The 23,206-nt window shown below is 40.3% G+C and overlaps 1 protein-coding gene across 2 annotated transcripts in view; it reads right to left on the reverse strand.

The window, feature by feature from the left end:
* FAM53A (family with sequence similarity 53 member A) overlaps positions 1–23,206 on the reverse strand; it is a 73,945-nt gene that overhangs the window by 27,636 nt on the left and 23,103 nt on the right. Inside the window, exons 3-4 of one of the 2 annotated variants that reach the window (XM_080366852.1) lie at positions 17,071–17,125; positions 11,581–12,380 (exon numbers count right to left, since the gene is read on the reverse strand). In XM_080366852.1, coding sequence (XP_080222978.1) covers positions 11,581–12,380; positions 17,071–17,125 — 855 coding nt within the window. Of the gene's footprint in view, positions 1–11,580; positions 12,384–17,070; positions 17,126–23,206 lie in introns of both variants that reach the window. The other variant, XM_080366851.1, reaches the window with a different exon arrangement.

The following is a 23,206-nucleotide window of genomic DNA, read 5'->3' on the forward strand; positions in this document are numbered from 1 at the left end:
GCTGAAGTGATTATTTGTAATACTTCTAAACTAAGGTAAAGCTATATAAAGTTAATTATCTCAAAAATAATTAGGTGACCTTAACTCTACTTCAAGTTTAAAATAATCTTTAATATATCAAGGATATTTCTCCTGCTCATTCGAAATAAAAACAAAGTTAGTGTTACATGCATGCCAATACAGGCAAAATATATCACTCTCCTCCCAAACTATAACAATGATTAAAGTTTAATCTATTAAAAAATAATCTTAACTACCCTAGAGTAAGTTCACAAGGACTAAGTGAACAAAAAACCCAGCAGGTAACCCTGTGAGAGCAATTCACATTGGTTTTGTACCACAATATAAAGAGTTGGCATTTAAAGGCTTCATGTATTAGATCTAATTATGAATTGGGTGGAAAATCTTTCTTTAAGCCATCCCACTTAAAGGCAAAATACCTGTCAGATACTAAAGCTTAGCAGGAGCAGGACACATATCTATTACACATTAGCCAACCCACAAATCTGTTACGGCTTCCTCACATGGAAAGTTCTTCAGGACTGTCATATTCTGAAGCTTGGCAGTCAGAAGATGACTCACTTGCTTTAAGACAAAACATTATTACCAAAATATATCCTTGCTTCATACAGACATTGTAATCACCATTGTATTTGAAAGAGGAAAACAAGGAAAAGGAATTCACCTTCCCTTCCTGAGTCGTCCTCATACAAAACTCAAACCACAGGGGTGGCAAGGGAAGGGGAGTGAGGAAGGGGAAAAACAAATAAAGTGGTTTCTATAACCAAAACCTCCGTAATTTCAAAGCAGACTAAATGACTGTATAACACTAACACGCTACAGGATGATCTCAGCTTCAGAGAAGATAATGCATTATCACCAATGCCTTGCACACTGGCATTTGCTTAAGAATATCATTAAAATACCAACATAAGAATTAAAATATTTGGAGAACCCAAGCTAAAATTACACAAGATTGGAAGTGAAAAAGAATGAAGTGTTTTACAGTTAGCACATCTTCACCTACCTAAAAAAAAAAAGGAAAAAATTAAGGTGAGTGATGAATAAGGAACTGTAATATAGAACAAGGAAAGTAAATTTAAAATCTTTTTCCTGTAGAACTTTTTGGAAAAAAAATTAGTTCAAGTTCCCAATAAGCACCTTCTTGAACAGGGCAGGGGGGAGTCTCAATCTCAATTACATCCCAGATTCAAAGAAAATGTGGAGGAACTTGACAAGAAGTAGTTTCAGCATCTTATTTTGTCTTTGATTAAAGTTCAGGTAGTTATACAGTTGAATACAGCTGGAAAAAAGGGCATCCTTAATGTTCAAGAAATTTATATAGTAAACTAATTGCTGTCAGAGATGCTTGTACTTTAAAAGTTCATAAGGAAAAGTTTCATAAAGGAAAAGAAGAAATACTGAAAGCCTCAAAAAACAGACATTCTTGCCGGTTTAATTTGTTGGACCCAACATGTATCACCAAGCAAACAGGATCTAAACTCATCAACCCACTCTGCTGCTAAAGTCTCCCACACCTTGCTTTTGCAATAACCGCACTCTTTAAGTTAGCATTGTTCTGCCAGGAAACCCCTACAACTTACACTGTCAACTACATGTATTGCAAGCATAAAGGTTCACATAAGGCTGTTCAAAAGGGAAGTTAATTGCACAGGGCAGTATCTCTGATAATTAAATCCACAGCACTTTTTCCCCATTTGGAACAGAGTTACATGTTACTTAAAAGCACTCAGTTAAAGCCCACAAGTTCTACATGAAAAGCTCAGACAAGCCAGTTCAGTAGCTACACACTGTAGCACCATCCGGTATCCTAAACTTCGTGAGATTCATTGTCAAATTAACTTACAACCCGACCTGCCTTTTTCACAGCCAAATTTTGGGTAGGCTCGCACAATGTTTACTTCCCTCTGAAAGAATGGTATAATCTAATATCAGTACCTTACTTCATTTTAGGAATGTAGACTCTTCTCACTTCCACAAGAATTCATCACAGCACACTAAAGAGCTAAAACCATGTTTAGCCTCTGCACCTCCCCATCAACAGTAAAAGCTCCCAACATTTGCTGCCCAACCCCTCCTATAAAGTCAGCCATGGCACAAAGACTGTCTTTAGGCTGCTATACACATTTTGCTGAAAGACTCAGGTCTTTGTACAAAAGTAATTCTGATTTTACCTGGTACAATGTCTAAACTTACAATACCCAGATTTAAAAAAATCTCAAAATTTTCAAGCACCTCCTATTAAAAACCATCTGGAAAGGGATGGAGATAACCTTGCTTATCCAAAACAAACATCAGTTTTCAAACATGACAGTGTTAGTAAGAACTATGTAGTTAGATAAGCCTTTTAACTGATGTTAACAAAGTCACTCCTGAAATAGAAAAATTTAGAGACTTCCTACATTACTTTCACACAACAGATGTCCAGTTCATCTATTTAGGTTTAGAAGGATGGAAGAGTCATACAACTATGCCTGAAATGACAAAATCCAAACTCTTAACTGATTGTCAGATAGTAACAGAGATTTTTAACAAGGGTAAAAAGCTGTCTTCATACTTATGTGAACTACTTCTGCCATAAATGCATATTCCATAAAAGTTCAGTGTCTCTCTGGAAATACTATTGCTATCTAAGCAAGTTCCTGCTCAAGCAATGGACACAGCAAGAGACAAACACTAGATGTTATACATGATTAAGAAGTTCAGAAGAATGCTAACAAGTCCAGGTAATATTTAAGCTACATGAATTCAAATACAGGAACAAATTCCTAGCTCAACAGGCCCAACATATCATACCCCAAGCAGAAGCACAGAGCTAGCAGAGGGAATAGCTTGCCTTCCTCAAGTCAGAAATCAGCACTGGCTTTTCCGAGTCAAGTTGCTGCTGATGCCCCTTGGAGAATCTTGTTTGAGAAGGAAAACACAATTTGAACTAGACATCTCCCTGTATAACCTCCCCCCACACACACACACACTGATTTATAACAGCATAGAATAAAATTATGTTGGTTTGCTTTTTTGTTGTTTTTAAAAAAAATATAGTTGGAGTTTAAGTCCACTTACTAATGCACACCACTGCAGATCACAGGAATACAGGCTTTTTGTTCTGATGCAATACAGGTTAAAGGAATTTTTTTCTTTTTTAGGTTTTGAAAACAGCAGTTGATTTTTTTTTAACAAAAACTTCAACACAAGCATTTTCACAAAGAGTAAACAGATGACTGAGAAGGTTCATCACTTTCACAAGGTATTAATTTTTTCATTAACCTATTTTACTGGAGTACTTTGAAGAGCTTTAAATAATTAAGAGACATAACTTAAAGGAATAGTCTAAATGTTTGACTGGAAATGGAGATCTAGCTGAACACTTTAGCTTGTCTACTCAAGTCCTTATGGCTTCTTGCAGAACTTTCCGAGGACTTGACTATTATTTCTTATAGCAAAAACTACTGCTTGTGTAATTTCTGTAACTCATGGGAAAAAATATTCCACACAAAGTCACTATCATTCCTAACATTTTCACAACACAGAAAGGAATAACCGAATACAGACTCCCAGTCCATAGACTCCATATTTGGTATCTACTATTCCTCCTCCCACTCCTACAAAGCTGGTTTCAAATACAGACTATGCATACATTTTCATTAACAAGAGGACCAGGAAGCTTAATTTAAAGTTTATTTCCAGAAAATACTATCATGACAGTAGGAGAGATCCAAAAATACACGCCACTATCTTAAGTGAGTCTGAGTGAGTTTTACAGCTTAAGCAAAACTGCCCTTGTTTCCCACAAAAGGCTCCTTATCTCCTAAGGATACTATATACTTTGAGGCATTTAAAAGGCTACAGTAGACCAAATAATGGAAAAATATATACTGTGGGAAGTAATCGTGCATCAGAGAATTAGGTAAGATTACTTAAAACATCTTTCCTCACACATTATTTCCACAGTTCGTTTTTACAGATTGATAGTAAGTCAAATGTAAGTAGTCACTCACACAAACATCAACTCAAACTGCTGTACATTATTTTTCACTTCATTTGAGGGTATGGGAGGCACTCACACTACATAATAGATGCATACTGCTCAGCTTTGAATATGCCAATTTAATACACAATCCAAGTCAAAATACTTGGAAGTTTACCAGACATCTGTTAGCCAGGGACAGATGCAAAGTTCACAAATGTGCTGCTTCACCAATGCCAGTGGTGTTGGGACTGTCACTGGTCATCACTGATGTTTGTGCAAAAAGTCTCTCCCTTTTGTAAATACTACAGGAGAGTAGGAACCTCAAGAAACTGTTCCCAACTTCCACATACCTCTTGCTCTCCAGAAAGAGGTTCTTCCTGATCTTCGCAATCCTCGAGCTTCTAAAAATGAATAAGTAATAGCCTGACTAACATCTAGCAGACTTGCATTTCATTATTCAAAATTCTGCAAGCATAGAAGTAGTTTATTTTCACTCTGCTGAAGCTTACAAAACCTACAAGTATCTTATTGTATCCACTTCCACCATTCGGACATTTGTCCTCCAAATTATAAGGTTGCCCTTAAAGGAAAAAACCACTTTAGAAATACTGAAGTCTTTTGCTTCTTGTATGTAGGGGTACATTGCATAGGCAAACAGCAGAAACATTTTCCCTGAGGTCCATTGCTGCCTATTTCTTCTCAGTTATAAGTTTATTTCTAGAACTACACAAAGTGGATTTAAATCACTGAGTTACTTAGCCAGACAATTTTGATACCTAGCTCCCTTCCTCTGAACAAGACCATTGGCCACTGAGCTTAAATTACTTCATGGCTTTTCAAATACAAGTCATGTTACCTTTTGCTTTCTTTGTTTACAATGACTCACAAAAATCAGTACCATGGGAAGGAAAAAAAAAAAACCCACCACACAGCAAGGCCCCAGAACTGTTTTTCAAAGCAAAGGCAGGCTAGGATTAGCTCTATTTTTCAAAGATGAAGTTAAAAGGCTCCCCTAGGAATAAGTTTTAAATTTTCAAACAAGAACCAAAGTTCTGTCCCTGGCTCAATTGCTTCATTCATGGCTAGGTTGTTTTTTTTTGTCCTTAATCTTACACAAAGGGAAATTACTAGTAAATAAACTAATGTTTCATATTTACATTTCCCACTATTTTATTGATCCCAATCAACTCCAGTCCGATCCTTCACTACATATATAGCTCAACTGTATTGTATTTTCCACTAACCATAATCCAAAAGCCAAAGGCATCAAGGGCACCCTGAAGCAGAAGAAATCCCCATACAGTGCAAGGACATTTACCAGTCATTTTAACTGAGAAGCAGCAGTCTATGCACATCAATGCATCACTGAACTGCAGTGTTATCCACAGGTAGAAAAAACCCCAGACCTATATTCTGACCAAGAGATGCTGCAATACATCTTCTTGCAAGAGTACCACAAGAGCTTAAGTGATTAAGACTTGCAAATGTATTAAGTATCTTCCTGAAGTCACACTACACAACTGTAGCGTGGCAGGCAGAGAACAGCCTTTGCTGACTTAACCGTATCCACAAACTGAAAATATATCTACCCCAAATAACCTGCTTGTTCCCCATTTGAGAAGGGGCTGTAAGAACAAGCTCTACATAAGCATCTCAAACTATTTAAAGCAACATCCTTACTATGTAGAGAACACAGTCTGAATGAACTTCATAAGCCAGTATTTAACCTACTTTAGCCAGTACAGACTTGACTCACAGATTACTCTGCTAGCATTGTAAGGGACTCTTAATATCACATCTTTATCTTGCACATGCTATAACAGCAGCCTGGGAGAAAGCCTAATGCAAGTGAGCAGCTACTTCACTACACTACTCATATGATACTGCCTTTTCTATGTCCATACTAGAGTTCTACTTATAGCACTGACACTGCTTGTACAGCCTGGGAACATTAATTCATTTTGTTGCAGCATAATTAAAGTGAACATGTCTACTGTAACTATGCCTAACAAGGCATACCTGGAAACTTTGCAGACAACGATTCAAAAATCATCAAGGAAAATGTTTCAGACCTTATTTTGCTTAAACTTTGTGAGACTACAGCATGGCTAATTCATTTACCTGTCTGCATACTGACCATTACAGTGACCTCAAAGAGCATCAAAACAAAATGAATGCCTAGTGGTTCTCAAATAGCAACCACAAGTTTTGTTACTCTGGTTTAGGTACTTGAATAAGATAATTAGTATCCCATCTCACCCTTGTACTTATTCACATTGGCTTCTGCAAACTGGCCCACACAGCAAAATCAGAGTAAGCAGGTGCACAGATTCCACAGAAAAGATCAGGAGCTACTAAAAGTCTCTGTAGGAAAAGCAGCAGTCATCTGACCTAAGTTCAGTCACAGCACCCCGATCTGTTCTGCCCTTCATAAAATACCACCTCATCACACCCTTCAGGGAAATTATCCACTCCCACCATTCATCACTACTGTGTGTACAAATTTCAAGCTGCTGTCAAAATCACTATCAACTAGTCCCTCTGTGCACCCTCATACCCAAGTAATACTTGTCTTGCTACTTTGGCCAGAGTTGACAAGTCTTTATGACTCAGACGCTGCCTTTTGTGAGAAGCCTTCCTTGCTATACAGATCCACAAAGCTACTACATCACTGTGACCTGAAATAAAGTCAATAATCATAAAGCAGAGACAATTAAAGATCAATTTGCTTTAAGGATCAAAGCTATCCAAGTGTTTTACTGATTCAAGACCTTACACTCCAAGAAAGCAAGTATTCAGGTGTTTGGAAAAGGTGACTATGAAATGTTTGCAAAAATTAAATTGTTGTGGAATATGCTGGAGATCCAAGAAAAAGGGTTAAAAAAACCAGTTATCAACAGAACATAGATCTAATGGGAGCTGTCAAAGTTCCAACCACTGATGCACACTTTGAAGCCCCCAAGATGCACACTGGCATAAGCCAGGCCATCATGCTAGAGGAAGTATCACATTGCACATCCATTGTTCCTGCATGCCTCAAAGCAGCTGTTCTCCAGCAGGCAAGGCGCCAGGCTAGAGTTTCCCCTGACCTGGTGTGGCACTTGGGATCTCTCTCAGTACCAGGAAAATCCACACAACTTTAAAGCATTTCTAAGGTGGCAGAAGCACCCTGTGCTAGGAAATCACAACTTCAGTCCCCGAGTATCTTCACTGTTTAGAGACCCTTAAAACTCTTCATTGTGTTGTCTTCTCTAGCGTAATATTAACACATGAGATGCCATGGCATTGAATAGTTAAAACTACTCCTTGCTTGGATAAAGCCAGCTATTTTGTATTAACTATTTAAACAGACCAAAGACCACTTCAGAGAACATGTTAAAGTTTGGGGCTTTTATAAGATTTTTTTTTTTTTGCAACCCCACAACCACAGCCATTGTGAGGGGAGTAGCAAAGAATGTTAAACACCAGAAAGACTTCAAACTACAGTGTGGCATTTGATCTGAAACAGAATTAAATATCACTGTCACAATAAAACCCACTTATACACTTAAAGACATGTGCAACCTCCTGACTGTTCTTGTCACACCTCAGGATTGACTGACATAATTCATGAAGCAGAACATCTGAAAGCTTGCAGTTTCCTCTTCAGTAAAGAAACATTTCTATCCTGCTAGTGCATGCAGTTACCAGTCTAAATGCCACCTTTACTTTTCTGCAGCAGCTCTGTGATGGAGTTTATTAGCTGCAGAAGAACACAAGTCCAAAGAGGCTCTTTGCCATGTACAGTCATCTTGAAATGGCAGGGTGATCAGATGACTGCTGCAGTCAAGGAAGACTGACACCCCTCAGAGCCAGCTTCATATTTGGGGGATTGCGAACAAATACTAAGTAGGCATAGATACTGTGTTCTGCTGTTCCATAACTCATACAGCTATTCTTGCATACATAGCTGAGCAGGGAAAGTAATTTTGAATCCTTAGGGGCTGAAAACAGCTATCATATTTTGTTACCTTTTCCTACAGTCTTATCCACTTGTTTTTACAGCTGTCTTCATGTTCTGTAAGTTCTGAAGTTTCACAAGTTTGTATTTTCAGCTTCAAGTCCAGAAAAAGATGCTTCTGAATTTAGCACTAAGAGCACTAAACACTGGTGTACAGCAGTCCGCCTGATCATTTCAATCTATTTCTATATACGTGAATTACTCATTTTACTGAATATTAATGTAATGTTCTCAGTAAGAATTGAAGATCTGGCACATTCTTTTCCAAGAGGGCATGAAGTCTAAGACAGGAAGTACAGTGAAGTAAAGTGTGAAGGTCTATGGAAGAAGAAAAACAAATCCAAGTAAACACCATAAACTGTTTTTTTTTGTTAAGAGCTGCCCAATTTCTTTCCTTCTTTAATATTTTAACTTGTGCCTTACTTAAGAGGCAACAGTGGAAGGAGCAAGTGATAAGCAAGTAGAGAAACTAAGGATAGAATGTAAGGCTTGATTAATAATCTGAATTTACTCACCTATGAACTCTAAGCATAAAAAGCAACGACAACAGGAACTTTGCTTTTCTAGCACTTATATTTAGCAAATCAGCAGGGACCGAAGCAGCAATCACCAAGTACATTTTCCAGAACTCAGATAGCAAAAAAAAACAGTTCACTAATGCAAAAAACACAACCCCAAAACCAAACCAAAAATCACTTTTCATACCCTTCTTCCTGTGAAGCTTCACCCAACCACAGCTATTCAAGATTTTAATTCAGATACAACAGCACTTGCTTCAGGTTAAAGTAAATAAACCTTTTAGTTCTGATAAATAGACCTGGGAGAATTCCTAGCTGAGAAACCTTGAGCAGCTTCAGCAGGTGTTTCAATGCTAGCCTCTGAGGGCTTCAGTGCATTGGCAGAAATGGCTGCAGACCCAAAACTCCCCTCTTCACACAGCTGTGGCTCCACTATTAATATATACCACCCCAATAAGCAGAATAAACTCTCCCTCTGCAGCACCTTCAGTTCTACTATAACGTGGGCCAAATATGACTTAAGATCTCCACAAGCAATACTAATAATCTAATTACTGACCTGGTTTTGAGCAACTATTTGACAAGTTCGGCTTCTTCAGAAAATTTGAAGACATCAAAATATTTGCACTACAGTTTAGAACAAAAAATCCTTAATAGCATTTGTTTTCAACATAGGTCTTTCATAAACTGACTTTGAAGTGCATTTGGAATTGCAGAAAAAGTATTTCTGGAAACAATAAGGAGCCATCAAAATACAGGAAAGAGGCCTTACTGGACTTCTCCTTAATGTAGTCCTGATCTTCACTGAGCTATATGCAGATATTGGACACATCCACATCTCCTTGTATGACACTTCAAAACAAGTATTCTGTAGTATTAGCTTATAATGTTTCATACAGCAGTATTTTGTTTTAAGTTGAGAGAAAAACGTTTAAGACCATAATGTAAGTTTCAAAGCATATATATCTGCCAGGATTTGGGGCATGGGGAAAAAGGTGAGCTACGAAAAAACGCAAGATTTCTGGCAATGTAATGGGTAAGCAAGCTGTCATTCTAAAAAACCCAACATTTCTTGAAAACTTCATTTTTACTTCAAATGTTTTCAGTACTTAGTTTTTAAACAGATGTTTTCATTAAAGTTTAGCATGTTTGGAAACTGATGTATTTTCAAACTCTACTTTGTGTCTTTGATTAAATACACAGTAGTATCTTTATAGCAAGACTCAACTGAAACAGCTGGGAAAAAACCTATCAGGCCTTGACACTCTAGAATGAACTTTGTTGCATAAACTACTCTGCTTATGACATCATTTCCAAATAGGTCTTGCAGGATAAAGCGATCGTAACTGGCTGAATATTAGCCACACATACTCTTCAGCAGCAAAACTAAATAGCCAAAAAAACATCCTGCAGATGGGGACTATATCTTGTTTTCTCTGTACACACTATTACATGCATTATTTAGAAGATAAAACATCTGAGCAACCAAAACTATTCTGCAAGTCTGAAATACCGCATCTCACCTCTAGAGCTTGAAGGCGGCAAACAGCAAGACCAGCCAAAAACCAAGCAGGTTTACATTTTTGCATTCAGTTTAAATACAGAAACCTGCATTAGACCACACAGGCAGTTGAAAGGCAAATCCACTAATATTTTTGGAGTAGCTTAGCAAACTAATCTCAGCTGTGATTAACACAGAAACTGGTAAAGATCTGATTAGCTAACTAGTAAACTTGCTTCTCAATCAAAACTCAGAATAGCGTTTAGTCATCCCTAGAACAGAACTGGTTACCGACCTTGCCAATAAGCAAACAGATCATTCTGTAATTACCTAACCCACAGCTTCATCAAAAGCGCCGTATTTTTAAAGAAAATCCTTTAAGCTAAGCTGTCTCAAAAGTATAAAAGGACAGATGCCATCATGCAGACTCGTAGCCTAGTAAAGTGGACATAACTTAGTTAACTCCGTGAATACCCCACAGTAAACAGTTCAGTTCCAGTATCTTACTAGTATTTTTCCTACACATTTTTATGTAAAGTCTACTAATACCAAAGTACAACAGACATGACATTTTAGCCAGCACCCTATTCTATTCAGCTTTTCTTTGGCACAGTGCATGAAATGCAGGGACACTGGTGCAGAACTATTCCCCTCCCTTGTATTTTTGTTGCTACTTCTGCAAACTGCCTCCTCCCCATTACTCTTAAAAAATCTACTCACATAAACCTCCCGAGTCTGGTACCTACTGAAAGGTTATATTCTCATAAGCAGAAAGTGTTCTCTGACCATATCACAAAATTTACATCTACAGAAATTAACTAAATGAGCATCTTCAGTTTTAAACTGTAGCAGTTGCCTCTGTGAACACAGAAGCTTTAAAAAAGTGAGCTGTGCACATGCATTTGCATTACATGCAGAGTATAGGCATGACATTTACTAGTTCTTAAATCAGCACCATTACTCACACGAGGAGGGAAGTAGAATTCTGAATAACTGGAGTAAAACACCACTCCACTCAGCTACAGCATCTGCAGTTGCTGCATTGGAACACCTTCTATTTCTGACTGCTTATTAGCAGCTTCTTTAATTCATTTATATAGAGGTTTGATTGTTCTTCTTTTGCTTTACAGAAATACTCAAACTGTAAAGGGGATGCTTAACCAAACAGATTTGCACCAAGACTACTGAGAAATCATTGCATGCTGTTTTCTAGGAACACAGTGGCATGACTTGTGCTACCCTGTCCACCTGCCTTCCACATGGCTTCCTTGCATTTTAAAATCTAGCCATTTTTCTCTGGCCTCTGCCTCAAGCATCTTTTCATAGCTGTTTGTAACACTGTATCAAGTAGACTGGACTTCAAGAATTGGGCTTTAGGAGCAGAAAGTTGCTATAGTGTATAGCACTGGCAAGTATAAGAAGCCTGCTATACTGCTGAAGGCAAGAGATATGTATCTGTGTGTCTCAGTACAAGAACACAAGCAAATCTGTAACAACTACAAATCAGTTTATCTAGGAATAGCCTTTCTGCAAGAGCTCCCTTCATACACTAAGGAAAGTAAAATCTCACCCGTGTCATTTTAAAAAAGTCTAATGATGGTCTGTTCCATCGTACATCCTCCTCCCGTCTGCGCTTTAGCCGGCTTTTCTTTTCATTCAGAACACAAGGCTGAGAGCGGCATCTCAACAAGCCCTGACGCCGGCTGAGCTCAGGTGTGGAGGTGGGAGTGCTGTTAGCTGAAGGCAAGAGATTTCCCGTCTCAGTGATGTGCTCCTGTGAGAGGGAGAGGCGGCGCCTTGGGTTAAAGTCACAAGGGCCTCCAGAATTCCAGCGGGTACTCGAGCTTGTGCTGCCCTCACTACTGTCCACAAACCCGCTGCTAGCAGAGGAAGGTCTGGGTACTGGTGACGTGTTGAAGCTGGTGATAGTGAAGACATTATTTAGCGACAGTATGTTTTGGGGCAGACTGATACTTGTGCTTCTCTGTAAGGTTGCACTTCCATGACTGTTACAGCGTTGCAAGGTAGCACTACCACCACTATTACACCGTCTCTTTGACACAGGAGTCCAAACCTTTGAATTGCCAGGCTTCCACGGTGATCGACAGCGAGCCAGCTCATCCGGCTCAGAGAGGGACCGACAATGGCGTTTTGTTGGTGGTGCCAAGGGCTGACCCGAGTTTTCGTTAAGGTTTAACTCACTTATCCATCCTGACACCATAGATGTACTGGAAGATTCCTGCTGCCACTGCAGACTACCATTACTGGCAGTGTTGGTGCTGAATGGGCACACTGGGAAAGGGTAAGCTGAATTCCTTGTTGTGTCAGTCTGGATTGGGTAACCCCCATTTAAAGCTTTCCAAGGACTCTCTTCTGAAAACAAAAGAAAGATACAAGTGAAAGATGCAAAGAAAAGACTATTTCTTTTAAACCCAGTTGAATTTAAAACAACAAATCAAATTCAAGCATAGAAGGATGAGCCATAAATACCCAGCTCTTCATAATCAAGATTTCACACTACAGTTACATATTAGTTTTTTAAGAAGGTAGTAAATTCCAAAAACATGGAGATCAAAGTATTTCATGAGCCATTCCAGCATATATGTACCTTGTTAATGCTGTACATAATCCCATATACTCAAAGATTACAGCATTGTGTTTCTTAGCAAGGAACAGGGACAGCTTCCCAGGCATGGCCCATCACAGAATTAAAACCTGTAACAGTGAACAACCTAAGGTACAGCCAAAATGGATTAACAATGTGAAAACCTAGCAGGGAATTTTTTTTTTTTTTAATAAGACAGCAGGATAATCTCTTCTTAAGACTGCTGTCCTTCATTTGGCTGTTATGCTTTCCTATTAAGAATACCTTACTAAAGAAAAAGTTTCAAGACATGGGTGTTCACATTCTGTGCTGTGAAAGAATTAAAATTAGAAACAGTATAAAGTTAAATCAGACTGCAGATTGTTTCCCTTTTTTTGCTCATATTCAAAGTACAAGGGAAAAAAATAATCTTAATTCAATACATAAAGTGAGTATCCTTTAAGAACCACCTGCAAGTTTTACTGTGAATACAGACACAACCCATAGTGCACAACTTCTCATCTGAAGTGGTAATGCCACATTAAAAGCAGTCTGCCAGCGAAGCCTCTCACTCTTTTGTAAAGCATTTCTTTGAGAACATTCTGCACATTTTACAGCTGTTCCTCCACATTATACAATGAAGTATAAGAATAACTACAGCAGACTTGGGATTTGCAAATTGAAAAGCAGCAAAACTGTTGGCCAGTTAACAGTGCTTCATGCTTGGTTAGAAAATTTGCTAATTTAAACCAATTAGCCAAGTAAGTTTCACTTATCCCAGCTTTAAAAAAAAAGAATATTTAAAATACCAAGCTTTAATCTGACACCTATTTTAAGTCTGTAGATACAGCCTAAAAATCAAATACTAGTGCTTTCTTATAGTTGACTGTCTAAACTAAGTTTTAGAGTAATCAACAAATAGAAGATTTGCTGAGTAGCTTTAAAAGTTGCTAACCAAAATAGTTGTACATATTCCATGCCCAAAGTATGTCATGGATTATCCTGTTTATTTGGATCTTAAAGAACACTATTGTCTCAAAATCACTTAACTGTGCAGACAGCTGGCCTATTCAAACAACATGTTTTATTAGAATTCCTCTGTCCTTCCTCCTCCATTCTTTCAGATGGGTACAACCACATACTGTGCTTTGCCTTAAGCACGTAAGCTCTTCAAGGCAGGGACCATAATTCAATGCAAATAAAATAGCCAACACAATGGGATCCAGATAAAGTTTGAAACTGAGCATCTAATGCAGGACAATTCGCTAGCTTGGACTGGCCCGATTTTTAGAAATCTTTAGGAAGCTTTCTCCCACGCTGGGAGGTTGGTTTAAGGTTTACTGTAAAAAAAGTTAGAGGTTGCATATGTGTTTAATTGTTTACACATCAGAACCACAGAAACATGAAGGTCTTCTCCAACCTAAAAGATCATCCAGTCCAACCATTAACCCAGCACTGCCAAGTCCACCACTACACCCTGTCCCTAAGCTCCACATTTACAGAGCTTTTTAATACCCCCAGGGATGGTGATCCCCTCACCTCCCTGGGCAGCCTGTTCCAATGCCTGACAACCCTTTTGGTGAAGGAATTTTTCCCAATATCCAATCTAGCCCTCCCCTAGCAGAACCTGAGGCTGTTTCTTCTCATGGTATTGCTTCTTGTTTGGGAGAAGAGACCAACCCCACCTGGCTATAACCTCTGTTCAGACCGTTGCAGAACCACCAGGTCATCCCCCTCACCGCCCCCGGGCCTGGTGCCCCAGCCCCTGCCCGGCTCTGGACACGCTCCAGCCCCTCAGTGTCTGTCTGGCCGTGAGGGGCCCAACGCTGAGCCCAGGCCCCGCGGGGCGGCCCCACCGGTGCCCAGGGCAGGGGGACGGGCGCTGCCCCGGCCCTGCCGGCCACACCGTTTCGGACACCAGCCGGGACGCCGCTGGCCTCCTGGGCCACCTGGGCACGCTGGGGGCTCATGCCCAGCCGCTGCCGCCCAGCCCCCCCGGGCCCTGTCCCGCCGGGCACTTCCCAGCCCCCTGCCCCCAGCCCGCAGCTGCCGGGGGCTGGTGTGACCCAGGGGCAGGGCCCGGCACTCAGCCCTGGGGACCCCCACCCCACCGGCCCCGGCCCCTCGGCCCGGCCTGCCCGGAGCCCCCCGCAGAGCCCCCTGCCCCCGGCACAGCCACGCTCCCCCCGGCTTGGTGCCATCTGCAAACTGACCGCGGGTGCACTCGATCCCCTCGCCCACATCATCCATAAAGGCATTAGACAGGACCGGCCCCGGCGCTGGGCCCTGGGGACACCCCTGTGACCGGCCACCAGCGGGAGGTAACTCCGTTCCCCACCGCGCTTTGGGCTCGGCCACCCGGCCAGCTCCTAACCCAGCACACAGCACGGCACCCAAGCCATGAGCAGCCGGTTTCTCCAGGAGATGCTGTGGGAGATGGTGTCAAAGGCTTTACTCAGGTCCAGGTAGACACCACCCATGGCCTTTCCCGCATCTACTTGTTGTAGAAGGAGATCAGGTTCATCAGGCAGGACGTGCCTTTCATGAACCCGTGCTGGCTGGGCCTGATCCCCTGGCTGTCCTGCATGTGCCACACGATGGCACTCAGGCTGACCTGCTCCATAACCTTCCCTGGCACCGAGGTCAGGCTGACAGGCCTGTAGTTCCCCTGATCCTCCTTCCTGCCCTTCTTGTGAATGTGTCACCCTGGCTGAGCTCCCGTCTGCTGGGACCTCCCCGGTGAGCCAGGGCTGCTGCTACATGATGGGCAGAGGCTGGGTGAGCTCTTCTGCCAGCTCCCTCAGCACCCTGGGGGGATCCCGCCTGGCCCCACAGGCCTGTGTGTGTCACAGCGGTGCAGTGGCTCACCGACCATTTCCCCTGGCGTTATGGGGGCCTCATCCTGCTCCCTGTCCCTGTCTTCCAGCTCAGGGGGCTGGTGCCCGGAGAATGACTGGTCTGACTATTAACGGCTGAGGCTAAGGTGGCACGGAGTACCTCAGCCTTTTCCTCAGCCTTTGTCACTATGTTTCCCACTGCATCCAATAAAGCATGGAGAGTCTCCTTAGCTCTCCTTTTGTTGCTAATGTCTTTATAGAAAGATTTTGTTTTCTACAACAGTAGCTGGATTAAGTTCTAGCTGGGCTTTGGCCCTTCTAGTTTTCTCCCTGCATAACCTCACAACACCCTTGTAGTCCTCCAGAGTCACCTGCCCCTTCTTCCAAAGGTCATAAACTCCTTTTCTTCCTGCGTTCCAGCCAAAGCTCTCTGTTCAGCCAGGATGGTCTTCCCCACTGGCTGGTCTCTCGGCACATGGGGACAGACTGCCCCTGTGTCTTTAAGATTTCCTTCTTGAAGAATGTCTGGCCTTCCTGGACTCCTTTGCCCTTCAGGACTGCCTCCCAAGGGACTCTGTCAACCAGCTCCTGAACCAGATGAAATCTCCCCCTGGAAGTCCAAGGCAACAATTCCGCTGACACCAGTCCTTGCTTCTCCGAGAATCAAAAATTCTTATCATTTCATGATCACTATGCCCAAGACTGCCTCCGCCCACCACGTCACCCACCAGCCCTTCTCTGTTCACAAACAGGTCCAGCGGGCACCTTCCCTAGCTGGCTCCCTCACCAGCTGTGCCAGGAAGGTCTCCTCCACACACTCCAGGAACCTCCTAGCCCGTTTCCGCTCTGCTGGATTGTATTTCCAGCAGACAGCTGGTAAGCTGAAGTCCCCCATGAGAACAAGGGCTAGTGATTGTGAGGCTTCTCCCAGCTGCATATAGACCTTTTCATCTGCCTCTTCATCCTGGTTGGGTGGTCTCTAAGAGGCTCCCACTATGATACCTGCCTTGTTGGTAACAGTATTTAAGATAAAAATACCATTTCTCTTTGAAACCTTACAACAACCAGGATTCACATTTTATGGGGCATCTCAGCAAATAAAAATCCTCCATGCTTACAGACACAACAGAACATGCAAAATTTCAAGTCCATCCCTTAATAAAGCAGTACAAAGTTTACATCTAAGTGGCATTTCCATTTTTGCTAGATAGACTTTACTCTTATTCTAAGACAACCAAGGTGGAAAAAACAAGTAACACTTGTATGAAGGCACTGGCAACTTAGGGTTTGCATCATGCTGAATATTCCATGTGGCAAGACATGTAAGAAGGTATGTAAAGATTTCTGCTAGCTGAGGAACCTGAAGAGATGTGTAGCATCAAACCCAGCATTGCTGTGCTTCTGTACACCATAGCAGATATTGAACCAAAAAAATGTGTTACAAGAGCTTTTACTATGCAAAGCAGATCACAAGTACAGAACTAACAACCAGCTATTCCCAGTATTGTTCAAAGACCAGCTTAAACCAGCAGGCTCTACAACAGCATGCTCCATCCCCCTCACCTTATTTACAAAAGAAAGGCTGCTTGCTATACCAATTACCTCAGTAAAACACAGCTAAGGTTTCTGAAGAACTTACCATTGATTTCGAAAGGGAACAAGCTGCCACTTTTGTTCAGCTTCTCAGATGAGTACTGAAATCAATCAGAAAAAAAGTTTCAACTGTGTGAAAGAGTCAGCATACACTTCCAGAAAACGGCATGCAGTTTTCAGTTTCCCTATTTGTACATTTAACAACATCTTTAAAAGGATGAGGTTTGCTGGGTACCTTCCAGAAATTCCTGAAGAGCTGATCTTCATAAATAAAACTGCTGGCATCTAGCTATTTGTAGTATTTTCTAATTTAATGCTAAGTTTCAAACTGTTTCAAGAATTACAACATTAGCCAATGTGAATAAGCTGCAAAATTAAGAGCGATAATTCACCCTTAACAAAAAAGCTTTGATCCAGTTCTCATTTCAGTGGGGAGGAAATTACAATCTGACAATTGGGTTTCCATTTTCAATCTTAAGGCTAAAAAGCAAAACACCTCATCTTAAACTGACAGGACTAGCTTTATCTAAACTAAGCGTAGAAGCTCTTCAGGGTCACCACCACGAGCACTGTCCCAGTCAGGCTTTACTAGTAGTATACATCTTCTTAGAATTAGTGTTGCCAAGTATCTTAAATCTTGAAAGTACAAGAGGCATTTAAAACATCTCTCCTAACCAAATACCATCTTTTGCAAACTAACAACCTTTGGAAACCATGGTTTATTGGTGACTGTTCACCACTTGGAAACAATATAAAAGCCATACTTAAAACAATGTTTGGCTGTAAAGAGCCTCAGATTTCATGATTAAACTTCAGCAGTAGCATCTGCACAGTAAGACACATTTACATGTATAATGTTTTTCTGTCTAATTTAACTAGCAAATATTACTACAGAGGCATTCTTAAAGTGTCTCAATTTCTCAGAAACGATTAGAGCTTGTTATCCTGCCGTCTATAATGGAGTTATAAATAAATGGCTTAAGGCTCCATCAGAGCCCAAGGGTCATTATTTCCCCCATCACCACCTCAGGATGGAGAGGAAGACCGCTTTAAGGAGAGCAACACGCTCTATGTGAACATTGTTTTTTGTGTAGCGCCAAAGAAGATGGCATTGTACATGCACTTCCTTTCCAGATACAAAGTCGATTTTTAAACATCCTTGGGCTACAAAGATTTTTTTTTTTTTTTTTGCTGTAAGGCAGCACACAAACTGCTAGTGACAATTTTATATGTTTGAGCCCCACACAAGATACAAATGCTAAACTGTGGCAATATTCCCTTGGTATTATTGTTTAGAGGTAGGAAATAATGAAACAGAGGACAGCACAGCAATCTGATTTTTTATCTTAATTTTTTATCAACATCTGCATACAAGACAAGCCATTTGCTTTTCACATTCGCATCTGTAGATGCATTTATAACTTTTTAAAGAAGGCTACTTAAGTAAACAGCAGAACCTCAAGTCTGAATCTGTCAGATTTACAGTTCATTAGCCCTATCCGAATCATGTGAAGTCTGCTACTTGACAGCAGGAGCCCCAGTCACTTTAACAGTTTGATTTTAGCTGCAGTTGCCAGTTACATTGCATACACATTTAAAAAGCTAGTATCAACCATTTACCCTAAACAGCTACTAAGGTGTCATATAGAACACAAGAGCACATTAACAGTATTAATTACATTTCAGGTGTCTCTGAAGGGGAAACAAATTAAAAAACTTAAGGTTTTGCAGAAAATTCCTCCCTCTCCAGTTTTCCCAAATAAAAGGCAGTATCAACCTATTCAACTATCAGCAGTTATGGAAAACATGTGTTTGGCTTTTAAGACTTTTTGGTACAGAATTCTGTTCCCATGTATCTTGAACTACATGGAAAACGGCAATAAGAATCGTAACATAATTATTAGCAATGTTTAAAAGACTATTGACTATTTACAAGATCTTTGCTGCTTAGAACAGAACCTCAAGGACAACCCCATGTGGCAAAATAGATTGATATCTACTTTTTACAATTCATTTAAAGATAAATGCACCTTTAACAAGATTCTCTTCATGAATGCCTGAGTTCTTTACCTGCACTTTGACCACCTTAAAAAGCCTCATCCATTGGGTAGAGTCTAAACTACTCTATCTCTGACAGTTGCAAAGCACTGAAAGCATTTTTCAAGGAAAGGATGGAAAAAGTGGGATGACATACACACAGACTATCCGTACTACAGAGAGCATTTGCAGTGTTCTAATACAGACAGCAACCCTGTCCTTACAGCTATTCGTGAGCTCACTTCTATGACAAGGCAGACATTACTACCCCTACAACTTGTTAAGTAATCATTTACACAGAATTCTTATAAGTTACAGAAAAAGTACTAATTCTCTATAGATATTGAGACCAAAATCCCTCACTAAGAATGTCACACCTCACATGCAAAAAAGAGAGTAAGCTGCAATTTTTTCAGTAAAAGCTCAATGCAGCGAAATAAGGGGTGACTAAGAAAACAATAAGCAAAAAATCTCCATTATATGTACTTGGTTTTCTGTACATATAAAAAATACTTGGGAACACTATCTGGCAGTATATTTTAATGATGTCTGGAAGTACAAACTTGAGTAGACTATCAGGCTGTAAATTTTTCATAGGAACGAGGCTCTAAACAGCACATGGCACAAGTCCCACTAGATATTACCATGACAGGTCACTGAACCAGTTTATCACCCCTCCTGGGTTGGCCATGCTCTGCCCTCCCACATTCATTCCCTTTGTGCTATGATGTACCTGAAGCTTCCTGAATTAAGAGGGTTTTTTTATAATTATGCTCAAGAAGAGATTGCAATTGTTAAGAACCTTGACAGGGAAGTCTGCCAACCTCTGCATGAAGAAAAAATTTCCTTAGAATAAGGTCAAATTATTCAATAAGGTAATTTTCCTGAAGAGAAAACTCAGGAGGTTATGCACATCATGTTCCAACTGCTCCTTTTTGAACAGGTATCAAAAAGCCACCAAGATCCGATGCCTCTTGAGCACTTTCCAGGAAAAGGCACATTTCAAGATAGATATACACAAAACAATGAGTCTACTAGTTTCACTTAAGGTTGTAATCACTTCATGCAAGAGAGCAGATCTATTTTGAAATGCTTGTTCAAAAGCAGAACCTCTTTTGTGCATTTGGAGAGGCTATGCTCAAGAGGAAAGGAATTGCATGGTATGACATTTAGGACAGCAATGCCATTTTCCATTGGTTTACCAGGTCTTAGCAGCTGTTCTTTCATTAAAATATTCACTTACAGCAACACCTAGTCTTTAACTGACTAAACAAAAGAGGCATGCAAGTGAGACTGACAATTATAATTTACATAAGTGTTCTTTGCTAGTGAAAACCTAACTGTAACAAAAATACTTCTGGCTGTTCTTCTACATACACCCCAAGCCATTACATTAATAACTTCACAGCTTGTACTCTCCTCCTCATTCCCTGAATGACTCCTTGTTCTTCATAATTTTAAAATTAATTTCTTTAATTCCAAGGCATTTTCTCCAGTTTCCAAGTATATTTGGGTTCCTCCAATTTATCAGCATTCTTACCAAACCACAGGAAAGCCAGTATTTATTATTCAAGTACTAATTTAACTACCACACAGGTGTGACTTTCACAGTTCAAGCAGGCCATGCCAGACCTCTATCTCTCTTACCAAATATCCTCCAAATACGACCAAATAGGAAGTCGTGATGAGAAGCATTTGACCTTTTCTTGGAATGCAAAGACATGATGAAGTCACATCTTAGACTCAGCCCTCAAGGATTTCAGCTAGTGGCTTTCCATCCAAGGAAGTCACTTCAATTCTGTCTTTCAACACAAGTCAGCTTCACAAAAATTAAAAGTGATGACCAACATGTACAGAAGGGGTTTATAGTACAGCTTTTTTCTTCCACAAATGCTTGTCTGGAGATGCTCACATTTCCTTCTCAACACCACACTTCGAAGTCATGCAGCTCACACACTGTTACTTCACAAACCAACACTAGCTTCTACACAAATACAAAAAAGTGCAAGCTTAGTTCAAACATAAAAACTCCTCAAGACTCTTAAGATTCAAGGGATCTATGTTCAAGAAGAGAGACCAATTATTTGAATTATTCATGCTGTCAACTCATGAAAGCCATTAATATGCTCACAGAACATCTCACTGTTGTGAAGCAGAGTGAACCAACCAGGGACATTGTTCTACCTTGTGAGCTTCAGTGCCCACTTGAGAAAAAAGCCTAGGACAACCTTCTTGCTTCTACAGCAGGAAACCCAATCATTTGTTTGTTTCTGAAGGCATGTGCAGCATAAGATTGTACAATGTAACTGAGAATGCACAGGCCAAATGAATTACACTTGGAAAATTAATATGCCATTTAACAGAGCACTAAAAAGCTACAGCTAATATTCTACAATATACTCAGGCAACAGGTAAAGGTACTGGGTGGTCACAATACAGCTTACACAACTGAAAAAGTATCCTATACCTGTTGTCTTCATGCCCAGCTTGGCTAGCTGGAAGGTTAATAGCTTTCAACACCATTCTTGCTTTCTTTTGTAACCCTCATTTATGAGCAGCATTACAGCATAGCTTTTTCCCCAGCTATTTTATCTGCTTGTACCAAGAGGAGCACTTGTGTGGATGGACTGTGAAAGGTATTGTGAAACTGGTAAGGTTTAACATAACTTGGGCAAGAAAGGTTAGTCTTAATCCTCGATCAGTGCACAATATGATTCACCACATGGTCTCACAGGATTTTGTGCCAGCACAAGTAATGAAAGGTTCTGGCAAGACCATTTCAGAATTACTCTAAATCTTTCTTGCTATTAGAAGAAACTACAGCATTAACCTGAACCTCTTCCCAAAAAGTCTAAACATGCTATAGAGCAGATTCAAGACCCGCACTAGCAGCTGTCTTTACTAGGGGGAAAAAAAAGTGTACTTTTTCATCTTAGATTCATGTTTTAGTCAAGGAGCCATCATTTGCTCCCATGAATTCTTTTTGGCAGTAAAAAAAAAAACAGTTGCACATTTATTCACACCCCACTGATTTCCACACTTTTTCAAGTGGCCACTGTGTGCCACTAGAACCTGTTCCTGGCCTTAGAACCCACCTTCTACAAGAACTAAAGCATTTACAAAACCAATTACTTGATAGAACAGAGGAGAGGAGCAGAAGAGTGAGAACAAAACCACTGATGAGACATTTTCCACTGCACTCATCCTTTTGTGTGCTTTATTGTATGTACAGGTAAGGACAGAAATAAAAAGCAACCAACCTACAAGACATGACAGCGTGCCAACACAGTCCTGTATAGACTCCACACAGCATAAAAAAAGAGCAGAGAAGGATGTGTTACATGTTTCTGGTCCAAAACCTACAGTGACTATCAGTAAAAGGACAGCTAATTTTTCAAATTTATGCAAATTTCAATGCCTCAAAAACTAGTAGTCACAAGATGTCACTGCAAATTCAAAGGAGGCAAGCAATGCTGCCGATTACAGGTCATTGTTGTCTCGCACTTTGGCTCAGAGTTTAGTTACAAATGAGTTTGCCAGTTCAAGAATGAAGAAGATTCTCCTAGAAACTGCATAGCCCAAGTGCTTCACCAAGCTAGCCAAAATAAGCATAAGCACTGAGTAAGCACTTTATTTTGAAAGTTAACATCATTCCAAGAGCTTTTATCTGCCTTTCAAAACCAGCATGTATTTTACTTGAAGATACTAAAGCCAAATAGGTTATTAGAACTCTAAATGGACCTGTTACAGTTTTTAAAATAAAACCATTTGATTGATGTCTACTATTAGAAATCTTACTGGACAAAGTATTGGACAACGGGTCAAGCACTTCACACATGAGAATTGCAGGTGCTTGTGCAGAAACTCCACTACAATCAGGATGTGCTTCACCTAGTTTGGGCTTGTAAAATAAGGAAACAGTTCAGCTATTTCAGTACAAGTCATAATAGAGGCAGAATCTTATTGTTAAAGTAACTAAACATGCTTCAGTTTCAATGCTAGCATTACTGTAATTTTAAATATAACTCAAGTTGAAAAATACTTTGACATTTAGTCATCTTTTTTTTTGTGTCCCCTTGGTACCCTGAAGTTTGACCTATAGAAGGGTGCCATTACAATTAGAGTCAGTGAAATGAGGCTAGTGT

This window comes from Falco punctatus (genome assembly GCF_963210335.1).
Source record: "Falco punctatus genome assembly, chromosome: 1".
In the NCBI taxonomy this organism is placed as follows: Eukaryota; Metazoa; Chordata; class Aves; order Falconiformes; family Falconidae; genus Falco; species Falco punctatus.